The sequence below is a fragment of the Strix aluco genome, chromosome 1 (assembly GCF_031877795.1).
Source record: "Strix aluco isolate bStrAlu1 chromosome 1, bStrAlu1.hap1, whole genome shotgun sequence".
NCBI classification, from domain to species: Eukaryota; Metazoa; Chordata; class Aves; order Strigiformes; family Strigidae; genus Strix; species Strix aluco.
The window spans coordinates 58,271,297-58,295,244 of NC_133931.1; the positions used below are offsets into that span (position 1 = coordinate 58,271,297).

The 23,948-nt window shown below is 40.8% G+C and overlaps 1 protein-coding gene across 1 annotated transcript in view; it reads left to right on the plus strand.

Moving 5' to 3' along the window:
- The first annotated feature begins 1,063 nt into the window (after positions 1 to 1,063).
- The window catches only part of CEP192 (centrosomal protein 192), a 92,720-nt gene continuing 69,835 nt past the window's right edge, over positions 1,064 to 23,948 (plus strand). The window contains exons 1-14 of the mRNA XM_074827860.1: positions 1,064 to 1,282; positions 3,183 to 3,233; positions 4,298 to 4,444; positions 5,860 to 6,071; positions 7,333 to 7,431; positions 8,486 to 8,626; positions 8,930 to 9,087; positions 9,742 to 9,892; positions 13,483 to 13,666; positions 14,546 to 14,751; positions 20,386 to 20,582; positions 20,684 to 20,834; positions 21,576 to 21,809; positions 22,641 to 22,763. Coding sequence (XP_074683961.1) covers positions 1,172 to 1,282; positions 3,183 to 3,233; positions 4,298 to 4,444; positions 5,860 to 6,071; positions 7,333 to 7,431; positions 8,486 to 8,626; positions 8,930 to 9,087; positions 9,742 to 9,892; positions 13,483 to 13,666; positions 14,546 to 14,751; positions 20,386 to 20,582; positions 20,684 to 20,834; positions 21,576 to 21,809; positions 22,641 to 22,763 — 2,165 coding nt within the window. The 5' untranslated portion in view covers positions 1,064 to 1,171. The remainder of the gene's footprint in view (positions 1,283 to 3,182; positions 3,234 to 4,297; positions 4,445 to 5,859; positions 6,072 to 7,332; positions 7,432 to 8,485; positions 8,627 to 8,929; positions 9,088 to 9,741; positions 9,893 to 13,482; positions 13,667 to 14,545; positions 14,752 to 20,385; positions 20,583 to 20,683; positions 20,835 to 21,575; positions 21,810 to 22,640; positions 22,764 to 23,948) is intronic.

Below are 23,948 nucleotides of genomic sequence, written 5' to 3' on the forward strand. Positions count from 1 at the left end.
TCAGGCTGGAAAAGGCCTCGGACGTGGCACAGGCCGGGGGGAGGTCGCCCTGTCCAGAGGAGCGTGGCCACGTCCCTCGGAGCTGCCAGGGCCTGTGCAGCTCCCCACAGCAGCTCACCCCCTCGCCTGCAGGGGAAGGTTATCCCGACCTTCCCAGGGTGTCGTCCCTCAAGCGAGGTTATCTACCCAGTGTGCAATACGCCAATATACACACAGAGCAGAGGTACGTATTTATTTACTCATTCCATGTCTGCGCAGAGTGGGGTGCTACGTGGCAGTTCCACAAAGCTAGCACCCCGCACAGAACTTCAATGTATTTATACACTTCACATTACAGGAATACCCATTCACTGTAGTGACCATTGGGCAGTTTCTCATCACTCTGTCCATTACTGGTTAACAACATGCATTGTCTCGATTCAAAGTTACAGTGTCTTTTAATTCTTCTGCACAAGGCCGAAAGGGGCGGGGGGTGACACGACGTCTTCTTGATTTTAAATTGAGTCGGTGGTCGCAGTCTCCTCCGCCTCCACCTTTATCTTTTCCCCTTCTGATTTTCTTCTCAGACAACCATCCATGTCGTGGCGCCTCCCCGGGGCATGATGATCCCCTCCTGTCAGCCTTGTTAACGTTCCCCAGAGATGCACTGTTTATACCAAGTTAGAGTAACTCACTCCCTTATCCCCAGGTTCCTTCTTTTGATCGCAACACTTTTACATCGGTGACTCACCCGGCCACTGTTCGATTTACAAGTTTTCACTGAGCAGAGCAGAAAATTTCCTACAGACATCAACGGGGCTCCCGCCCGTGCCCGGTCTCACCGACCCCGCACTCGCTGTCCACCGTTTTGCTGTTTCACACGGCAGATTCGCCATTTCAGCCCGCCCGACAGTTCGCCCGACAGCCCGCCCCGGACTGGGAACCGGCGGGACGAGTGGGGGTGCCCACGCCGCGGGCGGGCTGGGCGGTGAGGGAGCGGCAGCCCCGCCCCGGGGGTGGGGCAGGAGCGCGCACGCGCGGGGCGGGGGAGCGAGAGCGGCGCGTTGCGGCGGCTGCGCGGGAGCGCGCGGACGGGCGGCCGTTGCCCCGCCCCGCCCCGCCGCGTGAGGGGAGCGCGCGCCTCCTGGGCCGCGCGGTCGGGCGCGTGGCGGCTGCGCGGCGGCGCGGCGGGATGTTCGTGGCGCGCAGCATCGCGGCGGATCACCGCGACCTCATCCACGATGTCTCCTTCGACTTCCACGGGCGGCGCATGGCGACCTGCTCCAGCGACCAGAGCGTCAAAGTGAGCCGGAGTCGCCGGGCCTTGCGCGGGGGGGAGGGGGGACGTGTTGTCGTCGCGGCGTCTGCCGGCGGTAGCGCCGGTCACCGGCGGGGCGCGGCCTTACCGGGCGGGCGGCGGGACGCGGGGCAGCCCTCACCGGGGCGGCGGGGCCGGGCCGGGCTGGGCCGGGCCGGGGCACAGCCTTCTCGTTCGCGGCGGCGCCGCGCCTCTCCGCCCCGCAGGGGCCGGGGAGTGAAGGGCCGCGCTCGGCGCCCGCGTCCCGTCGCGGCCCACGCGCGGTGCCGGGCTGCAGCGGGGGGGCTGCGGGGCCAGGACGTGTTCGCGGGTAACGCGGATTGTTTGGGTCCGCGCCTTTGCTCCCGCGCGCACAGAAATACAGCTGCTTTCCGACCCGTTGCTGCAGCTGGGAAAACAGCCTTCAGCTGTTGTGGCGGCAGCAGTGCCGCTTGTTTTGTTGATTCAACTCAAAGTCTGTGTTTAAGGGCGCGAAGGGAAGAAGCTGCTGTTTCGTAGTGAAGTGCTAGTAAGCGAAAGGCTGAAATGTTCTGCGTGTGCCCTGGCAGACTAGGGAAACTGTAAAATACTAGAAACCTTAGTTTTACATTCCTTTAGAGGAAATAGAGTAATGAAAAGTTACCGAAAGGTTGGTTGCTTTTTCCATTTTTTTTTGGTGCATAATGAGAAGATGGACAAAAATTCAGGAGTTGGTTAACTTTAAGAAATGTAACTTGCAGGGAGCAGCCATATCTTTTGTTAGAGCAGGTAAATCGTTGAGAAAATTGCTCTTCCTTAGAAAGCTCTTTCAGATGTAGGTCAGGCTTAAAAACAAGCGAGCAGCCCCCATCTCTCTGACCACATATTAAAAAGCAAACAAAATGACAACAACAACAACACCATCCCTCCAAAAGTAAGCTAAAGCCATGTCAGTCTTTGGTCTGGACTGACTACGTAAAGCTTGCAGCCTAAAAAGAATGTTCTTAAGAAAGATGCCAAGAAGTAGGTAGAACTGAAAAACTGTGTTCTTTAGCGATGTAATGTTACTTTCCAATCATAACAGTATTCTTTGTGAGATGACTTAAGTTTTACTCTAACCGGTTTTACAGCACTTGCGAACCAGGAGTGGCATATCTGGTGTAGACCCCGTTTTTGCTGGGTGGGCCCCGCAGAATAGCGATCGGGGAGAAGTTCCGAAGTTGGGCTGTGATGATAGCGACCAAGGTTGTGTTAGAGATCCAGAATGGCAAAAGTGAGGTGGCGTTCAGTAAAGTTATACAGTGAACAAATGACAAAGAGGAGTGGGTGCCAGGCTTCTAGAGGTGTCTTTCATCTGGTTACATTCATGACTTAACCTTTTTTCTGCAAAATTGTTATAAATATGATAAAAATGTATGAGAAATCAAGAGAAAGGGAGGTTAAGTGACTCGCATGTGGTTATAACTCAAGGCTGAAGTATTAGAAACAGAACCAAGATCTGTTTCCCCACTAGCTTGATTTTCTTGTTGCTGTCCTGCTCTGTCTTTGGGGTGATTGCCAGGAGTCACATCAGGGTTTTGCGACCAGATCTAAGTACATGCTGTGGTGAGGACCATAGGGGCTCTAGAGTGAAACTTAGTGTACTCATGGGACAGAATGAATGAAGTGCTGAGAATTGTAATAATCTTCTATGAATAAGAAAAGGTAGGCTTCATACAATAGTGCAGGTGTATGCCTCTTCACCCTACCTGTAGTAGGGATGTTTTCAAGGTCGCATGAAGTGCAGTTGTGTACTGAGTCAGGTAGAGTTTTCTAGATAAAAGTGTTTAATGGTGTATATATTAATTTTTTTAACAGCTGTGTTTTGTAGTACTACTTGGTAAGCTTTATGTACAAACTGTGTGATGGCATTTTGATTTCTCAATAGGTCTGGGACAAAAGTGAAAATGGGGATTGGCATTGCACTGCCAGCTGGAAGGTTTGTATTTATAAAAATAACACAGTTATAACTGTAATTCCTCCCTTGTTTTTGAAGAAACATACTTAGTTTTTGCTGACCTGCGGAGTAGAAATACTTTTGATTTGTTGTAGATCCTGTATTTCTTATGGTAAAATACTTTTTCTTTGCTTTTATAAAACATCTCGACAGTGTCTCATTTAAAGCAGAAGCTAGTGTGAAGTCTTACATTATTAGTACTTATGTTGGCAGACTTGGTTATCAGTAAACATAGCTGTAACTGGTGTTGAGGGAGTTGGAAAAGAGTACCTTCATTTTTAATTGAATATTTCCTTTTTTGCATATGATAAGACTTAAAGAAAGGAATAAAAAAAAAGGAAGAGCTCTGGCTATTAAATGTTACAACATCTGACCTCTTTTTTTTTTTCCAAACCTTTCTGAGAACTGTGTCATATAAAGACTCTGTTTCATGAGGATAATTAGTGCATTCAGCTTCTGAGTTATCCTTAAACTTGTATTTAACAGGACCACAATAAATAATCCTTGTAAATGGAAATACAAGTGAAGCTTTTGAATTACCCTTCTCTTAAAAAAAAAAAAAAAAAAAAAAAAAAAAAAAAAGCAGCAGCATTAGGTTCACTAGGTGTGAAAGAGGAGTTTCATGTAAAAAAGGAGAGTGTAAATAATGCTCTGTATATGCTTTGGAAAAGTACAGGCAAGCTAGAATTGAGTGTGGTAATGGCTGAAAATTGAAAACAAAACTGTACTTTTTGTGTCAAGGCAGAATCTTAACTTGGAACTTGCAGTTTAAAGGAGTAATAAATAATGCCTTGAAATATACTTGTAATAATTACCTTTTAAGCATTAACTAATAGCAGCAAAACTTTTCAGTGCTTATAGGAATAAACAAATGCAACAGCTGCTGTGTAACTTCAAGCTTTATAAAAGAACCTAAGTTTCAAAGGAATAGTCTTACTACTTCCTAGAATTTACTTCTGCTGTGGCAGAAAGTCATGAAAATGTATTATTGCTTGGACTAATACAGTAAGTCTGTTTCTCTATAGTGTTTTGGTGTTATCTTGCAGACACATAGTGGATCGGTGTGGCGTGTGACATGGGCCCATCCTGAATTTGGGCAGGTCCTGGCTTCCTGCTCTTTTGATAGAACAGCAGCTGTGTGGGAAGAAATAGTGGGAGAGTCAAATGATAAACTCCGAGGCCAGAGTCACTGGGTGAGACTTCAACATAGTAATTACAGTTTCTATATGTTCTTGTATAAACAGAATTACTGTGCCTCATTGAGTTGTTTGCTGAAGCTTTAAAGTCTTTAAATTCCAGAATTAAACAGAAGACTGAACATGAAAATTGTTCTAAATACCAAGTTACTGGACATTTCTGGTTTTGCAACATACTTTCTATTCTCAAAACAGAGAAAGCACGCTGTTTTCTTCTGTTAATATAAAGTCTTCCTGATTTTTGCCTATGTTTTGTTAATTCGTGGCAATATTCCAATAGAGAGTAAGTATTTTTAAAGCATTTTGGGAAAACAGCTGAATGGCAACTTTGAGGCCAATTAGCGTCACTACTATTGGTGTTTCTTAATATGATATTCCCTGGCAAACAACTTGCAGACGTGAATTCCCATCTACAGTAGAACTAAAGTTGTGGGGTTTTTCTTCTGTGACCAGAGCTCGTTTGAAACTGTCTCATGCTGTTTCTTATCTTTCAAACAATAGAACAGGTTTTGGGGGGAAATAGTTTGCTTGGAAGTTGATTTTCTGGGTAGCATTTCATCAAGGGAATTTTAGATCTAAACAGATCATTTTGCAGCTATTATTCATGTGTAATCTTACATAACTCAGCATAGTATTCCTGCCTCTAATGTTTTATTTTTGGTTTAGGTTGCTAAAATATCTGCAGTTTTCTACTTTCTACTAAAGTTTTCTAACATTAAAATACAAAATTGTTATGAGTTGGGTTGTCAAGACCTTTGTTGCCCAGCGGGGTATGAAAGTAGACTTTCATGTGCGGGAGGCAGTTGTGATGCAGTTTTCAGCTCAAACTCGTACTTTCTTGGCAGGAGAGGAGTCAACTTGAAAAACAAATGTTTACAATTTTTTCTTCTTTTACCCTAGCTAATCTTCCTATCAAATGTCTGCTGTATTCACCTATTCTCTTATCAGAAATACTTGTTTTGATGCTTTTGTTGAAAAATGCTTCATGGTAAACTTCAGCAACACTGAAATTAGAAAGTGGTGTTGCTAGGCATCGCAGTTAATATTGTCACCAAAGTGAATGGACAGTTTCAAACTGGCTGTGGCCAGTACTCTTGTATTTTATGCTTATGTTCTGTGTTGGTTTTTGTTTGTTTGTTTTTCCTGAAGAGCATAATCTAAACAGCTCTTTTTGGTATCAGAACTTTGATACCACTGTGAGTATATCTCTTTATGCTTCACATTGAATCAGTTCAGTGATCTGTTATTCCTCCAATTCAGTGGTGTATAAAGACTCTTTTTTAGTTCTTGATGGAAGAGGTAAGTGACCCTATGCAATGATGTTGTCAGACTTTCATTAGCCTTCTTTAGGGAATAAATTTTTGATGGAAATTTCTAGCATTTCCTTCAAGAATTTCTGCCTTTCTTTGCAGGTAAAGAGGACCACTTTAGTAGACAGCAGGACATCTGTTACAGATGTGAAGTTTGCTCCCAAGCATATGGGTCTTATGTTAGCAACCTGTTCAGCAGATGGAGTTGTAAGGATTTATGAAGCTCCAGACGTGATGAATCTTAGTCAGTGGTCACTGCAGCATGAAATCTCATGTAAGCTAAGCTGCAGTTGTATTTCTTGGAATCCTTCAAGGTATGTTATTAAAAATGTACGTTTTGCTTTATGATGGTTTAAGCAGAAGATCCAAAGAGTTAGTTGTGAAATTTTGTAGAATAAATCCTAAAACATGCATGGAGAAGATTGAGTGTACATTACTCAGATATGAAAGAAACCTGATAACATTTCTTTTAATAAAGCAAGTTCAGCAGAGTCAGAGAAGTGTTACAAGAAGTCCTCCCGTGCTCTGTGAGGAAATATTCCCAGCTTAATTATTTTTAGCAAGTAGAGAGCTGAAGAGCTATGGAGTGCTCTTCATTTATCCCACAAAACTTAACTGGGATTTTCCTAAGAGAAAGTGGGACAATTATAAAGGGACAATTCCTGTCTTTTTTTTCTTTCCTTAAAGGTGTTGCAATACGTGATGATTTTGACAACTTTAACAAGGGCACACACCCTTGTCAGTACAACAGGGTACTAGGAACCACAAATACAGAGAGTTGTTCTTTTAGTTGTATCCTCAGAGGCTCAGTGATATACTTAACCTTCTTGAACAAGAAGGAATCGGCCAGGAGTGTGATGGTTGTAGTCCCCACCGAGAAGAACACATACAAGCAGAGGTTCTCCTTTGCTTCCCATTTCGCATCCTCCCCCAGTAATAACAGGAAGGGAAGAACCATTCAGGGCTGAACTGCTTTGGATTCTGTTTGTCCAGGAGCCCTTAATGGCTTTCCCTGCAGACATAGTGGTCTGTGTCCTGCTGATCCAGTTTTTCTTCTATTCATCAGTAGTAGTTTGTGCTGAAGGTTGAGAGTACAGGCTTTCACTTAAATGCATGGGATGGGGTTAAAAGTTGATTTAAAAACTAGAACTCATCTACATTTAGCCTTTGTAATCTATTTTCCAAAACCTGAATGAAATCCCACTATATCGATCAGTAAAAGTACTGCAAAGAATGCAACTCTGCCCTGAGACTTGTGGCAAATACTTGACTGCAGATGCATATATAAAGTCAATCCTCTCCGGAAGCATCATCTTGAATTGCCAAATAATGTTCCCTAATTATTTCAGTGTAGTGGGTGTATAAAGTGGGCTTTCAAAACAACAGAGGATAGAGGTCATACTGGCAACTGTGAATAGCACTTACTCATGTTTCGTTGTGATTTTTTTTCCCCCCGTTGTGATTTTTTTTATTATTGTTTTTTTTCTTTATAGATATTGTGTCTGAAATTTAAAAATGGCTTGGTGTACTTTCTGTGGAATCATTTGTAAATATAACTTTATTTTCACCTTTTAGCTCTCGAGCACATTCTCCAATGATAGCTGTAGGAAGTGATGACAACAGTCCAAATATATTGGCTAAGGTTCAAATTTATGAATATAACGAAAATACCAGGTATGCTAAATGGTAATACACAACATTTGTGGGATTTTAAAGTAGTATAATATATGGCCTTTCATTTTATTCCTGTCATTAGATGTAGAGTGGAGTAGTAAGTAATAATACCTTAAATCTGTCTCTGAGCCATTGGATGGGAAAGGAGACCTCAGAATGTAACTGATGTTAACAGACATGATATTGATTATTTTGCTCTATCTCTGTGCAGAAGTGCTAGTGTTCTTACCAGCATTTTAAAGGGAGAATTGTTGTTTCTGCTTCTACTCATTTATATGCATAATTTTGCACAAGGAAATAATAGGGCAAAGTTGAAATTTGAATCGTCTTGCACTAGGCACTGTTTTGTTCAAGGCGACCTTAAAAGGCTTTTAAAAGCATGTTTATAATGAGAGAAAGTCCTGTGAATTACTGGTGTTCTGTGAAAGTTCAGTTTGTACAGTTAAATCAGAACCAGAAAAGGCCAGGAAGTGTGTGCACAATCACTTTCAGTTGAATGATGACAGAGAACTTGTGTTTCATTCAGGTGACTGGTGTGGGAAAGGAGCCAAGGTGTTGTGTGGATTTATGCCTGGCTTCAGACAATGTTCTCTGTGCATTAACAAAAAAGAAATGTTGTAACATACCTGGTGGTAAATAGGAAAATGGAGTATGTGTTTATCACACAGCAGAGGCGGCAGCTAGTGGTCTGCTCAGAAGCACAGAAAATTTAGTAAATTACTGAGATAGAAATTCCCTTTAGATTTTTGAATGGAAGAATCTTTTTATTTCCCTTTTCCAACTGTAGACAAAAATATTCTTTGTACTGGAATCCTTGCTTTGTATGATTCAGCATACTGTTGTTAGCAGTTACTGTATCTGATGTATTCAGTTTATGAAGAAATCACCTTGTAATTATTACTTACAGTTAAATTTATGTTAAGAAAATACTTTTATTTCTGCAAGTCTCATCATGTATAATAACCCCTTTTTCCCTGTTCCACTATGTCTGATTTATATAATTTGCATCACTGGCAATTTTGATGGCTAAAGTTTAATTTTTTATGTTGTACAGGAAATATGCAAAAGCAGAAGCTCTGATGACAGTCACAGATCCTGTACATGATATTGCATTTGCTCCAAATCTGGGAAGATCCTTCCACATCTTAGCTGTTGCAACCAAAGATGTACGAATTTTCACACTAAAACCTCTAAGGTGAGCTTAAAAGGAAGATAGTTTGCTGTGATGTGGTGCATACTATATAGTCTTATTTTAATAGTATCTGCGAAGCAAAAGTAGTAACTTAAAGTATGCAGGATTGTTTTTTAGCGGCCTGATTTTGAAGATGACAAGATTGTGAGCAAGTCTATAATTTTTTCTGAATACCTCTCAATACCTAATGTAGTAACACTTGTTATATAAATTCCTTGGAAGATGTATTCCTCGCTTTTTGTTGTCATGTTCAAGCCCAGACCTTTGAACAGTTGTGTGCAGAACTGTCACTTTTCTCTTAAACAGGAAAGAATTGACGACTTCTGGAGGATTAACAAAATTTGAAATTCATATTGTGGCACAGTTTGATAATCACAACTCCCAGGTGTGGCGAGTGAGCTGGAATATTACAGGCACAGTGCTTGCCTCCTCTGGTGATGATGGCTGCGTTAGGCTCTGGAAGGGTAAGGTCACCCATGTGAAATATATTAGCTTTGTAGTATGCTGAATATACTTGAGAAATTTTACTCAAAAATAATTTTGGAGTCAAAAGTTCACTTTAGATTTGTGAATGATAGATTTTTATATTTCTATTTGCATTTCAGGAAAAGGTCTGTCCTGGAAGACTTGCATGAATTAGGCTGCTGTGAATAGTTGCTACTGTACCCTCAAATTGTTTCACCAGACTAGAGCTATGTAAAGTTGTAATTTTTAAAATTAACATATGTACTGCATTACTGTCCTTGCCTGCTGCCAAAACCAGAAAATCTACAGTCACAATGTTCAGGGAAACTGGCTTTTCTTCTGTTTAAATTTCCAAAAGCAACAACAAAAAAACCCCCAGTGGCAGTTTCCTCATCCATTCTCATTTGTTTCTCAGTATTTTAATACAGGAAACTCATTCTTGCTACTGAACAAAACTGAGTTTTTAATTGTTGATAGGCAGAGAATGTCAGACAGCTAAAGGGCCAGATCCTCAGCTGTTTGCAATTTATATACTGGTACTGAAGTTGAGTTCTAACTTACACCAGGTGCGCAGCAGTTGAAAGGTCACAGTTGTATCAAAAGCTGAGCTTCAGAAGAGAAACTTAACAGTTTTTATATATCTGTATTTGCAGCTAATTACATGGACAACTGGAAATGCACTGGTATACTGAAAGGTAATGGGAGTCCAGTGAATGGTAGTTCTCAGCAGGGAATTTTTAATGCCTCTCTAGGTTCAGCCAATACAAGTCTACAGAATTCACTAAATGGATCATCTGCCAGCAGGTAGGTTAATTAGTAAAGAGACTGAAATTCAGTAAATACTCTCTTCGCTGAATTTTCTTAGTTTCACTTAGCTTTCATGTTTGTTTTTATATTTTTTTTCTGAAGTGCAATGTCACTTATTGCATGAATACTTCTACAAGCTATTCTGGTTTTGCTCTGTGATGGTGTCTGTTATGCCAGTGTTAAGAGGAAAATGAACAAAACCTGAGCCATACTGAATCATTCTGTACAAGCCATGTAAACAACTATTTTCCCTTTTAGTCCTTTCACATGATTAAAAATAACTTTTCTGAAATAGTTTCAAACAAGGTGAAACTTCATCTTACTGCTCTGTAACTGCCCTTTTGTTTTAGATGTGTGTGTAAAAGTGAAGCAAAAATACCAGTAACAAACTCTGTTTTTCACTGGGATAATGTAGCAGAAAGGAAGGAGGAAATGATACTTCATAATGTATGGTTACAACAATCATATACTAGTGTTAGTTTACTTGCATTTTTGCAGGTGTAACATCAGTTGAATAAAAGTTCGGGGGTTTTCAGTCTTTCTCATATGGCATTCTTGTTGCAGATTAGCTTTCTCTGTTATGTTTTTATTCTGTAAGAATTGCTGTTTAGTAGGTGAATTTTAACTGCCTTTTCTGAAAACCATTTGTGCACACTGAAATCTAGAAATACTCTGAGCCTTGCATTTTTATGGTGGAGTGTGTACAATTGACTTTACAGGATGTGTCCTATGTAAGGACTAGATGTGGCCAAATTCCTTAGCAGCAGCTTCCAAGTTTTGTGGTCACCTGTATTTTTTTCATGTGCCTTGGGATAGCCTCCATTTCCATCTATGTCCAGCTACTAATACAGCTTTTCTTTTCAGTTTAAAATGCTCATCTGTAAAGTACTATGACAGTTGGCTTTTGGAGAGTAGCCTTCACCCCCACTTCAGCAGTCAGTTCTGAATGGCAGTTCTGACTTCCGGATTCTAGCCGTGCTGAACAGAGAAGGGCTTTCACATTTTCCTCACAAGATAAATGGGAGAGCAAGAGGTGGTAATAGGCCAAGTCTCCAGCGAGAAAGGAGTGCAAAATTATATTGGTCATCTGGTTCCAGCTGCTGCTTGTAGGGTAGCAAAAAAATGCTGAAATGCAGTCCTGTCTTGGAAATGAGATGTCCAAAGCTATATAATCGTATTTGCTTAGGCTCCTATAGGGAGATGCAGGCTACTTTATACCTCTTTAGCATAGGGTGTGGTTTCACAGTCTCCTTATCTAAGACTGCTGCTGCCAGGAAGACTTGCCCGATCCTACCCCATTGGTTGTTCTTCTCCCTGAAGCTGGTAGTAAGCCACTGTGAAACTGAAACTTCTAGCACTATTTTAGACTCCCTCCCTTGCTCTGTATTTTGAAAATGGGGTTTGGTTTTGGTTTTCAGTAAATTTTTCTTGGCTTCAATTTGGAATTAACATCTTGTTACAGAATTAAGTCCATGGCTGTGGAATTTGGAAAGGTGTGGTGTCTTGTCCTAGGATTGAGCCTTACTATAAAAAAGATGCACTTAACTACATGTTTCCTTTTGTATTCACATGGGCTTGAATTGCATAAACACAGTTGCTAACTTTTGTTTTAGTATATTAACACAATAAAGATTTATGTACTGACATTTGACTAAATTGGTATGCTACACAATTTATTTTGTCTGTGACTGTAGATGCTGTGTTTCACAGTGTCTATACATTTAAACACTTCAAACAGCTAAAGCGTAGGCAGATCTGGGAAACTTTATTAAAGAACAATCACTAAACTGGATTTGTAATAAAAATAGTTTCAGAACAGATGATGTAGATTGTTGGAAAATAAGTCAGTAAGGCTATATTGTTATGTTAATATAATTGTGTGTCTAGATTTATGATACAATTTCCATTCTCCATTTGTATTATGTCCTTTTTAACAGAAAGCAGAGCTGATACCAAGCTAACTGGAGTAACTTTGGTGTTTTGCTGCTTGTTGCATGCACACAGGAATGGAAAACGAACTCCTTTTTCCCCTCCCCAACGCCGTTTGACCTCTCCCAAGACACCAGCAGCCTGCTAACTACTAAATGCTATTCAAAAGCCTTTTTAAAACATGTTGTGTACGTTTTTTGTACTAGCCTGCACAGTTTGATACTGTTGGAACTCCTGATAGAAAAATACTTGGAGAGGCTTCTTGTTTGGAAAAAACCCACAAACAACAACCCAAACCCCAAAACATCCATCAAAATTTTTTTTGAAAGCTTGTCAAATTAAAAGACTAATTCATGCCTAAAAATGAGAATTTTTGTCCTTGATTGGGATGGGAGGAGGGAAGTGACCATTAAAATTATTTTCATTAAAATTGTTTTGATAACTAATTTGCTTTGCATTTCATAGTGTTCAGCATTTGATTAAGATTCCTAAACATCACAAATTTGTAACTGCTTTGTAATATATGAAACTACTAGTTTTAAAAGAATGAGAAAACCGTGTTTTGACAATTGTACAGATGGTAGCTTTTAATAGTTTGGTATTGCTTCATTTATACCTTAGTATGACTTCAAATAAATGTTTTCTAAGTATGGTCATACTTTATTCATCCTAAGGGAAGTACTTTTTCTGATATGTACTTGTACATTCCTATGGTAATAATTCCATGGAGTAACTAAAATTCTCTAAGCATAGTATCTTAAAAATGCAAACACTTGAGCCATACAAAGATTGAAACCAAAATGCAGTTTGTTGTGAATTGTCCCATAATTTCATTAATCATATAGCTGTTCCTTTATGTCAGTCCACAGAACTGTAAACAAGACAGAAAATATCTGTAGGTATCTAATATAGTTATACTAAAATGCACAAGTATTACGGGTAAGTTCTAATAAAAAAAGCAGAAAAAATACATGAAATGGCATAACTGAGTCTTGTGTTCACCAGGAATCTTAAATTTACTCTGAGGATTTTGCGGAAATATGTAAATACATACAAAGACTGTATTTCATTGAAAGTAGTTATTCTCTGTAAATGTATATTACTAAATTTAAAGTATTGTAAAAACAATGATGTTTTTACGTCTATTCTAGATGTGCTGTGACGTTAATCTGAATTAGATGCATATGCAGAAAATGTACTTGGATAATATTTAATGTATATTTTGTGTTGCATATGAAGCGTTACTAAAAGCTCTGTTAACAACTCGCAGGAATTCTGGGAGAATGAAAGCCTGTTAATAGCTATGCTACAACATCCTTCTGATTTCCAAAGCAGTCTGTTCTGTAAAAATGTATACTAGGATTATTATTACAGTATTTACAGTATTCTTTTCTATGAATTTCAGTGGAAAAGTGTCTTATTTTTCTTTAAAAAACAGTTTGCAGATTTGTCTTGTTTTGAATTACAAGCCTTGATTTCTGCTATTATGTTCTATTGGTTTTGGCATGGATATACTAAAGCCTTTTTTTTTTTTCCAGCATGTCTTTTCTCCCCTTTGGTTCTCCTTGTATTTACTACCTTTCTCTTTTTCTTGTTTTGTTTTTGTTTTGTTTTTGTTTTTTTGTTTTGGTGTTTTGTTCCTTTCTTAATTGTTTCAGGTATTTCTTTCCCCCTCTGGATTCCCCACGGGCTGGATCGAGATGGTCCAGTCATGCCCAGCTCCTTCCTCCTCCTCCTCTGATAGAGCACTCTTGCGATGCTGACACTGCCAACCTCCAGTATCCTCACCCTCGCAGACGATGTGTATCTCGGCCTCTTAATCTATTACCTGAGAATGAAGGGGTTTAACGTGTTACTTTAAAGAAACTCTGAAGGGTCTTATTCTGGTGTTTGTGAATGCTTCCATTTCTGGCTGCCTTTGTATTTCTTCTCTTGTACAGAAGATTTTTAAAAGTTTGGTAAATTCATGCATGTTTTGGAAAAACTACATTTGGAACATGTTAGTTTGTGTATCAAAGGAACATTTTCATCTGTACCCTTTGAACTATGGCAACACATACAAACAGTATGAACCATGAGCTATTTACAGAGTAGCTGACCTCAATGTGCCTGTCTTTTTTTTTTTTATTATTTTATTTTTGGAATTGGTTTAGTATGGTCTTGATTTCTTTCTTTTTTTTTTATATTGCACTGATGAATGTGAAATATATTCTCAAAATTAAATGCCTTCAAGTTGTTGTTGAGTAACTAAAGGATGATATTGGATCAACTCGTAGAAGAAACAAAACCATTCCTGTGTATACTGCAGCAAAATAGCTTGGAGTGTTTGGTTACTTAAGAATTTTCCATCTTGCTGTACAAATATTTAAATTTTATAATTGTGGTTGACTAATAAACTTATTCTAAAACGTCTGTATTAGTATGCTTTTTCTTGTAATGATTTAACAGGAGCTTTTTTGATTCAGGTGTCCTCATAGCTTTGGTTTTGTGAAGTTTTGTGTAGCCTTGTGCCTCTCTGGATGTGCAGTTGTGTATTATGTTTTTCTGCCACGGGGTGTGCTCTGACTTTTCTCAGAGGTGTGTTGAAGGTCTGCAGAGAATACTAGAGTTGTTGGATTTCAAATTGTCTCATAATTCTTTTCCAGTGATTGAATAATTCACTTAGGACGTTTTGAAGAAGTAGTGCTGACGTAAAAGCCTCCATTTTTGATGTGTCGGCAGAGGAACATCATTGCTGCAGCTCGGTGTGCTGGCATTGACTCAAGCTTTGGCCGGTGTGCGACAGGCGGGAGGATAAAACTGGACAATGACTACATGGTATTGCTAGGGAGTAGCATTACTGTACAGGATGTAACTGCTGAGCTTGTTCAGCAAATCTTAGGGGGAGGAAAGATAAAGGTGGGCTCTGTGCAGCAGAAACTTGAAGTGTAATAGTGTATTTCGGTGTGCTTCAAAATGGGCTTATACTACTTCCTGGACTAGACCACGACTACAAGGTAATGGAGAGGGCAGCCTGCATTCTTCTAAAATAAGAGCAAGTTCCTGTGAGTTTTACTCGTATTCTGAAAACTTTATTTGCTCAGATACACCACTTTTGTTTTTTTGATTTCTCTCTTGGGATCTCTTTTCAATTTACTAAAAAGCCATGAGATGTGACAATGGTGTTAAAGAGTGCTTGCTGACAGTGCCTGGAGGGTGCCTACTGATAGTTTTCAGCCAGCAGGAACAGAACTGGGGGGAGGGGGGGAGGTTTAGTAAAAGCAGGTACTTAGACCGTTTTACCAAAATGTTAACTTTTATAAAATCATGGTATGCTCTGTATGGTAAACAACAGAAATGTTGCATGATTAAAAAACAAGGTTTAAATGGGGGTAGGAAGTAACTATTCCTCTGTGGGAGAATGAGTAAGTAAAAAAGAATCAAAACTATTACACTGGGATTTATTCCTGAAACAGAACAAACTTTCTGGGTACGCAAGCAGCAGAATATACTTTTGGAGGTTTAAGCCACTTGCGGAATTTCTGTCCTAACCCTTTAAAAGGTCACTCCCTTCAATACAGCAGTTGATCTTTTTCCTACTGCACTTGTACCAGGAAAAAACAGAGGGCTCCTTCCTAAGCAACCATCAAGAACAGCAAGGTGGCAGTGTCTAGGTAGGTTGCTGTTTCCTAATTGCTAAAAGTTTGTGCTGTGAGATCTACAGTGTCTGTCAGATATGCCTCAATTACTGCAGCGTAACAAAAAGTGGTGTAAAATACATTAAAAGATAATTCTTTACATATCCTTGATAAGCCAGATTTAAGGGTGTTTTTTTTGCTTTAAATTTGCTTCTATTACTCTTTTGGAGCCCAGAATAACCAGTTATGGTAATAATAAAGTAAATGACAACTTTTTGCAGCTTGTAATGCATTTTTTCCTAGTTAATTCAGCAGGGTCACATTATTTTCCTCTGTGCTGAACATGTAGTATTATTAGATATCCTGACTAATTCCAGTCACGCTTCTTGCTAATGGAAATGTGCTCTTACAGTTGCAGTGCAAACAAGTCATGTTTCTAATAGACTGGCGAAGTGCTTTGGCTTTAACAAATGAACTTAATGCTGGTTTTGTGGCTGATGCTTGCCTTTCCCCCTGCCTGCCATTTTGCATCGACATCTCTCCAAACCAGCGTTGTCTCACAAGCGAGGTCCAGTACCTGGTGTGCACTAAGCCAGTCTTACTTATTTCATATTTGCACAAAGATGGTTGCTAGGTGTCAATTCCACAAAGCTAGCACACCTCAGCAAAGAACTATTACATATTTATCTTGTTACATGATTAGTAAAAACCTGCCTGAATCTATGCTCATTGGTTAATCATGTTTGAATTAGCCTTGCTTGCTATCTAAATTAGCACACATGCTCCTTAAAGGTGGGGAGGGGCAGGTTTCTTCAGTCTTGAATTGAGTCGAGGGTCGTCATCTCCCCCTGCTGCTTTTACCTTTCCCCCAGTTACTGCTGACTTTATGCTTCTTAAAGCAGTCATCCAGCCTTTGGCATCTTCGGGGGCGGGATGTTCCCCTCTTACCAGTCTTCTAGTTGCTCTTCAAGAGTACAGTTGTCCCTAAGGCGCCTGCATTGTTTACACAAAGTATCAGGCTTACACAATGAAGGGCATGATCAGTGGTCCTTAGAAGATCAGTGCAGCACATTTGGTCCTCAATTAAAGAGTATCACTATAATCCAGGCATATGATTTTACTGAGTCTACACCAGGACCTTTCACTCTATATCCTTGACTGTCCACCTACGCTTTCTCAAACTCATGCTTCTGTTACTGAAAATTGTAACCAAGACAACTCTCCAAACCAAATGATAGTTTAGAAAGCTGATATTGGTTTATTGCAGTGCTGGGTGCATGAGGGAATTCTCCTCCTAACATGCACACCAAGGGCTCAAAGCACACTCATTATATACATTAAAAAATGAATATATAATTTCCAAGTACTAGCTTATTTCCAGGAAATCTAATGTATATGTTAATGCATTGAGACTGCCCCTGTGTATGCAGACTTGCTTATCTTGTCTGTACAAAGTTTATACAAATGGGGCCTGCTATTTGTATACTAACTAAATTGTTTAAGTCTTTGGTCTTAATGCCCCCTTTAGAAGTAGTTACATTTTCTTACTACTTCTGTATATTTTTCTCAATGGTTCTCTTATTACAAGCTACGCAGATTCCTATAACAATTATAGCTACATAAATTATTCCTTCCAACAGCATGGTTAACTATCCTTTCAGAGACCATCCCCCTAATCCTTGGAGGATTTTGTTGAGCCAGTTATTTTCCACTGCATCCCTGATTGCTCTGCTGTCTTCTGCTACTTTTCTCATTTTGTCCAATTGTTCTTGCAGGTTTGTCATGTTTGGGATGCGGATACAGCAGTGTTCTTTGTCTAACTTAAGATATCCACATACCCCTTCTTCTGTAACTAATAACAAGTCTAAGGCTAGCCTATTTTGTAAAGCCATTTTAGTATTAGCTTGGACCTGTTCATTAATTTGAAATCCTTTTTCAGGGGCTCTCGACAAAGTTTCTATTTGCCAAGTCAAATTTTCTATCAATACTTGATTTTCTCAAGCAATTAGTCCTGGTAATAGGAAACTTTGGAATCCCCAATCAGGCTGTATTGATGTGGAAGGCCCTGTCTAAGTATCAAGGTCTTTTTCTGTGTTAGTGTCTCTTTTAATTTGTCACAAATATCGGGCTATGATTAGACTCTTTCCATGTAGGACATAGAGTCAATAATCCTAAAGTTACTTGTCTAGTTACCGTACTAAGCCATAGTCTGGTAGTCCAATATCCATTCATCGTGACCCATGTCGTGTAACCTGGAGACAGAATTTCTTGTCTACAATCTCCATGCGAGAAGTTTTGTTTCTTGCAATATTCTATCATCATCAAAGTAGAATTTAGGATTGATATTTTACTATGATTTAAGACATTGGGGTACCTCCAATTGGCCTTGCTAATGTTATAAATTGGTTTCATGCCCCAATTAGAGCACCAGTCTACATTCCCTACGTACTTCCAGTACCCTTCCAAAGGTCTGGTCCAAGAAATGCAACCCAGAACTTTGTGATTCCTGAGTTAATTTTAAGAGTAAAGGTCCTTCTTGTTTTACAGTCCATTCTGGTGATGTGGCTGGCTTGATCCTGTTGTGAGGTATCCACAGAGTGACTCCTTCAAGCTTGACAGGTGATGAGTAGAATCTGGAAAGGTCCTTTCCGCTTCTCCTGCAATGTTTCATCTGACCGTGTCCTCAGATACACCCAGTCTCTGGGTTGGTAGGGATGCACAGCCACATCCAGGGACAGCAGTGTACTTACAGTGACGTACCTGAGGCGAGAGGACAGAACCTTTCCTAGAGAGATAACATACTTTTTCAGATGTTTGCCTATGATTTTAGGACTAACCCCTGTTCTTGTTACCTGATGAGGTTTACTGTATATGACTTAAAAGGACTAACTTCTTCTTTAGTTCTAGGCAGGATGCATATTTGTAGCAAAGCTAAGGGTAAAGCATCCGGCCACTTTATCTGAGCCTATTGGCAAATTTTACTTATCTTTTTAGGCTTTGATTCAGTCTTTCTACTTTCCCACTTGATTGAAGTCTCCATGGGGTATGGAGATCCCATTTTACCGCTGATGCTTTAGCTAAACTTTGAATGGCTTCTGCTATGAAGTGTGGACCCCTATCCAAAGGTAGTCCCCTAGGCACCTCAAATCTCGGTATTATTTCCTGAAGCAACACTTTTGCTACTTCTTTTGCCTTGTTGGTGAGACAAGGGAAAGCTTCTGGCCAGCCTAAAAAAGTATCTATCAGTACCAAAAGATAATGGTATCCATTTTGAGCGGTAATTTGGAAAAGTCTATTTGCCAATAGTCTCCTGGATGGTTTCCTCTCTTTGTCACCCCTGGTAAAGGTCTTTGGGGTAAGTGAGGATTGTTCTTCAAGCATAATTTGCATTTCTTCACTATGCTTTTGGCTACCCCAGTCATTCATACACTTAGCACTTTTGTTTTCAATGCCTCCACCATTGTCTCAATTCCCCAGTGAGTTCCTTGGTGTTGTCTATTAGCCAATTCACGCATAATTTCCTGTGTAAGTATTACTTGATGTGAAGGAGTCACCTATCACCCTTCTTGATTTTTATTTGCCTTCGGGATTAGCCAGTTGGTTGTCTTCTGGTGTATACTGCAGACTCTTAGGTCCCAACCTCTGGACCTTTTCCAGCAAAACTAGCAATATATGTCTTTCAGCTGCTTCTTTTGTAGCTTTATCTGTCATACGGTTTCCTGTATGCACTGGACTACTTCTGAATTGATGTGCCTTACAATGCATAATTGCCACTAGTCTAGGTAGATTAAGTACTTGTAGTAATTGTTGGATTGTTGGCCTGTATTTGACTGGGGATCCTTGAGATGTTGAGTCCCTTTTTTTTTCCAAATGGCCCCATGAGCATGGACTACCCCAAAGGCAAACTTACATCTGTCCATATATTAACAGTTTTGTCTTTTGAACGTTCTAATGCTCTTAGTAAGGCTATGAGCTCTGCTTTCTGGAACGAAGTGTTAGATGACAGAGCTTTGGCCTCAGTTACTTTCTTAGTGGTTATCACTGCGCATCCTGCTTTCCACATTCCACCCCACATAAAGCTGCTACCTTCTACAAACAAGTCTCAGTCCACGTTTCCCATTGACATGTCTTTCAAGTCTGGTCTGCTGGAGTAGATCTGCTCCATCGTTTGCAAACTGTCATTAGTTCTTCTTCCCTTACTCCCATGACTCAAGATTGTGATCTGTACTTCTGTGCAGGTTCTGGGCCCTTGAACATAAGCAGCAGAACTGCTAGGAGGTGGGGAGATTGTAGGGCATAAAAAGGGATGATTACAGCTGGTAGTTGCAGTACTTTATCTAGCACTTTGTAAGGCTGCTGTCCCTTTTCTTCTTCTGAAAGAAGATACACGTTATCCTGTATATTGTTTATGTGCTTGGAGCACAGCTCAGCTTGAATTTCCAGGACTAGAAGTTTTCGGGTCTTTTGCAGTAGCCAGGAGGTGGCTTTGATTTTGTGTGGTTTTGTTGTTGCTGTGTTTTCTTTTGAACATGGTATGAACTTCAGATGACATTGTGTGTGTGAATTTTCACTCTCATTCTAGCTTTTTGCAATTTCCATACCAGGAACACAGCTGCAGAAGTGCATTGTTAAAATGGCCTGGAATATCACTGAATTTGATTTGGATCTTGTGAAATTGTCACACACACATTGCATGTATGATTGGAAGGCATCTGCTGCTTTCTCATCCTCTACTTAAAGAAAATGTGACATTTATGCTTCAAAATTGAAATAATATTATCCAGGTACCGTATATAAATGGCATAACCTCACTTAAGTGACTCATATAGCAACGATACGACAGAAAACAAGGTCAGTAATGTAAACAATGCCTGCTATAGAAATAAAGTCACATAAATCCGATTAACGCTTTTTCCTTTTTTACACGGCTATGCCCTGGCGCAGATGGTCAGGCACCACTGGCGGCAGAGCTCATGGGCCGCTGCTCCCTGTAAGACCCCGAGGTGGTACCTCGCCAGTCCGCAAGCAAATCCCTGAAATAACCGATTCCACCTCCCTCCGTCCCTGCGGACCCGCTCCCCCGGGGCAGTCCCTCCCGCCTGACGGGTCACGAGGCGCCGCCGGGGGCGGCGGGCTGGGCGGTGCCGCGCGCCCCTCGCCCAATCAGCATACGCCTCTCCCGCCTCCTCAAACTTTTTCCTCCTGCCGCGTCCCGCCGACCAATCGCCGGCTCTGTCTGGAGCTCGCCCATTGGCTGGCGGCGGGGCGGGGCGCGGCGCGGGCGGTAGGGCGAAGCGCGCGCGCGGGCTCGGCAAAGTTTGGGAGGTGCGCGGCGGTGCTGCGCACGCGCTCCATGCCGCGGGGCGGGGGGGGGTGTTTCTGTCGCGCGCCAGGTGAGCGGGTGGGGCCCGCCCGCCCCCTGGGGGCGCTGCGCGGCGTGGGCGGGGCAAGGCGGGACGGCGGGCGCGGGGACGGCGCGCGCAGAGGGAGCGGGGGTTTGAAGTTTTGGCGGTTGGGCCGCGGTTCCTCCGCTCGCTCTCAGGCGAGTAGCGGCGGGACGGGCCCCTCGGCGTTGGCCGCGGCAGCTCCGGGAAGGGCAGGACCGATTTCCTTCCTCTTGGCAAAAAGGGGTCTTTGGCTCCGTGCCGCTCCCTGTCCCGGCCTGCGCGGCGGAAGCGCCGGCGGTGCCTGCGCGGACGGGGTGCTGGGGGGGGGGGTAAGGCCTGGGCCTCTGTGTGGAGATCAGTCGCGCTGGGCTGTAGCCTGCCAAGGAGCGGCCCGAGACGATCGCGTCACGGAGTTTGTAGCTCCCCAGGTGCTCGCTGCTGGGGAAATGGAGGAAGGCTGCCTCGCTCCAAGCAGCTTTACAGTCTAAATATAGGTTGGCGCGTCTCGCAGCGTCGGTACTCGTAGAACTTGCAGGAGCGCTGCTCTTTCTAAAAAGTCCAAGAAGGCTTTAAAAATCTCTGGCCCCCAAAAGCCTTGGGGGAAGAGGACTGGAAATAATATTTAAGCATGTTTGTGGATAAAGTGCGGTGATTGCCAAATAATATTGGCTGTGATGTATATGTAATATTTTTGATAGCGTTATCGTGGCTTTTGTAACTGTATAGATGTTTTGTTCCTACTTTCAGATGCTGCTGGACCAGGGCTGATCGTGTTGCTAAGGAGAACACTATTTTAAGCAATTTGTGCAGGATGATGGAAGACTTCAGAAATATTGCAGATGAGACATTTCCAAGCTTCTTGGGCAATTCATTAAGTAACAGTGCCAGTGTCATTTTTGAAAATGTTACTATTTCCTCAAACCCTGGCTTACCTGTTGCAGCTTCCACTGTTGCCAGGAGTAAAACGGGCTGTGACAACAGGTGAGGCTATCAGTTAATACCACTTAATATAGAAAAACAGTTGACTGGTTTGAAACATTTAACTTTGAAAAGGAAAAATTCTTTTGACAGATTATTTGGTAGATGATAAAACTATTTTCTAATCAATAACATACTAATCAGCAAACATAGGATAGATTATATTAGCAGTGAAAAATCTGCATTAAATCCATAACTCATATAATACTTAACTTTTAATAAAATTACCCTTTAAAAGAGTAGTTTACTTCTTAGACTCATAACAGTCAAGTTTGTTTTAACTCGACTCTTCAGCTTAGTATACTCAAGTTTGAAGTTGTAAAGAGAATAATATGTTTTTTTAAATGTGTGTTCTTAACTTTATTACTGTTCATTTAACTTAACCTGAGTCTGGCTCATTTTAGAAACGGTAGTGCCAGAACTAGTGTTATGGATATGAATTAAAATTTAACACATAATAATGATTTGTTTGGCAAGGAGTAGAGCAAATAGTAACAACTAGAAGCCTTTGCTCACTTAGCTGTTGTCCTGTGACTTAACAAGAAGTAAGATCCGACTTTTATACTCTTGTCTTTCCAGAAGTGTGCGTTCCAGATAAGACGGCACTAGCCGCTAAAAATGGTAGTGTGGCATTTCTCTGAAGAACTACAGGAGAGCATCATTATGTGTATACCTGTAAATACAGATTAGCTAGAAAGTGCTAAAATATGCAAATAATTGAATTTATAGGAGATGAGTGGTCATCAGTATGACTTTTTTTTTTCTCCAATTCTTTGGAAAACAGGAGAGGTTAGAATTGACTCTGTTGTGTGTTTTTCTTCCCCACCTTTACAGGCTTTCTGATACATGTGCATCCTATTTAGAAGGGAAACATTCACCTCCATCAGGATCTTCTCACAGCAGTCAGTCAGATCCTGAGCCAGTGGGGAGATTTGCCCTCAGCTTTCATGATGACCTGTAAGTGAGATAGTTAAAATCTAATTCTGCCCTAAAATGCACATACTAGTATGGAATATGTAGGTTTGTATGTACTATGAGCTAATTATGGGATACTTCAGAATTGATTTGCCCACCTCAGCAGTAGCTTCTACTAGTGGCCTTTTGATGGCAGTAACTGGAGAGCTCAGCTGTGCATTAGCCTGTTAGCTTACAGTGTTTGTCAGCCTGGGCAGCTTTGCCTGCTGAAACGGCTCCTCCCTGTTTTCTGAAGAGGGACAGTGGCAGGCTATGTGGAAGCGTCCTGTGCAGTGCTACCACTTAGCCTCTACAGCCCTACATGAGCAGCGTTCTGTTCAGCTGACTAATTGGGCTTCATGTACATGACAGGAATGTATCTTTAGAAGTCTTTTTTTTTTTTTTTTTTAAACTATGATGTTTTGTTTTGTTGTCACACTAATTAAAAATTTCCTAAGTGTGATTAATTGACTTATTTGAATCTGGCTTGTATCTACCTAGTTTACATTACATCATCTAGAATTAAGCTCACGTTTCTGGTTCATGTCATGTATGTAAATAATAGTTTGCACAGATTTAAATCTGTTCGAGTAAGTATCATGCAGTTTGCATACAGAAAAAAACATAAATTTCTATTAAATTTAGCTTCCTTGTAGCCTCAGTGATTGCTATTTCTTAGCAAATAACTAGCATTAGTGAAATAATTTAGAGAGCATTACTAAGTGGTGGAAGTGTTGGAAGCTGTCTCATAGGTTATTCTAAGCAAAGTCAGATTTGTTCCTACTGTTGCAATAGAAACTGCAGTGTGTGTCTTTCTCACTGATAAAATTGTACTATAGGCAGCATGTCCCTATAAAAATAAAGAATCTGTGGTTTAAGAGAGGGAGTCAGCAGCTTGATTGTACTCAAGTAAAAAGAAAATACAAAGCATGGAATAATTGTATTTTAGACTCTCAAATGTTAGTTTTATTTATATATCTAAAATAGTAAAGCAAAAGTATGGTTCAGGTCACTCAATGTGGAAATTTTAGCGATCTTACATGATTATCTTACCTGCTTCTGTGGAAGTCCTATGAAACCAGAAGTGAAAAATAACTTTCCTGCAGAATTATAGAAGCTGTTATTTAACAGAACTATATGGAATTTCAGTAATTCACGTTCTTTATTTAGTCCCTAATTTAATGTTAC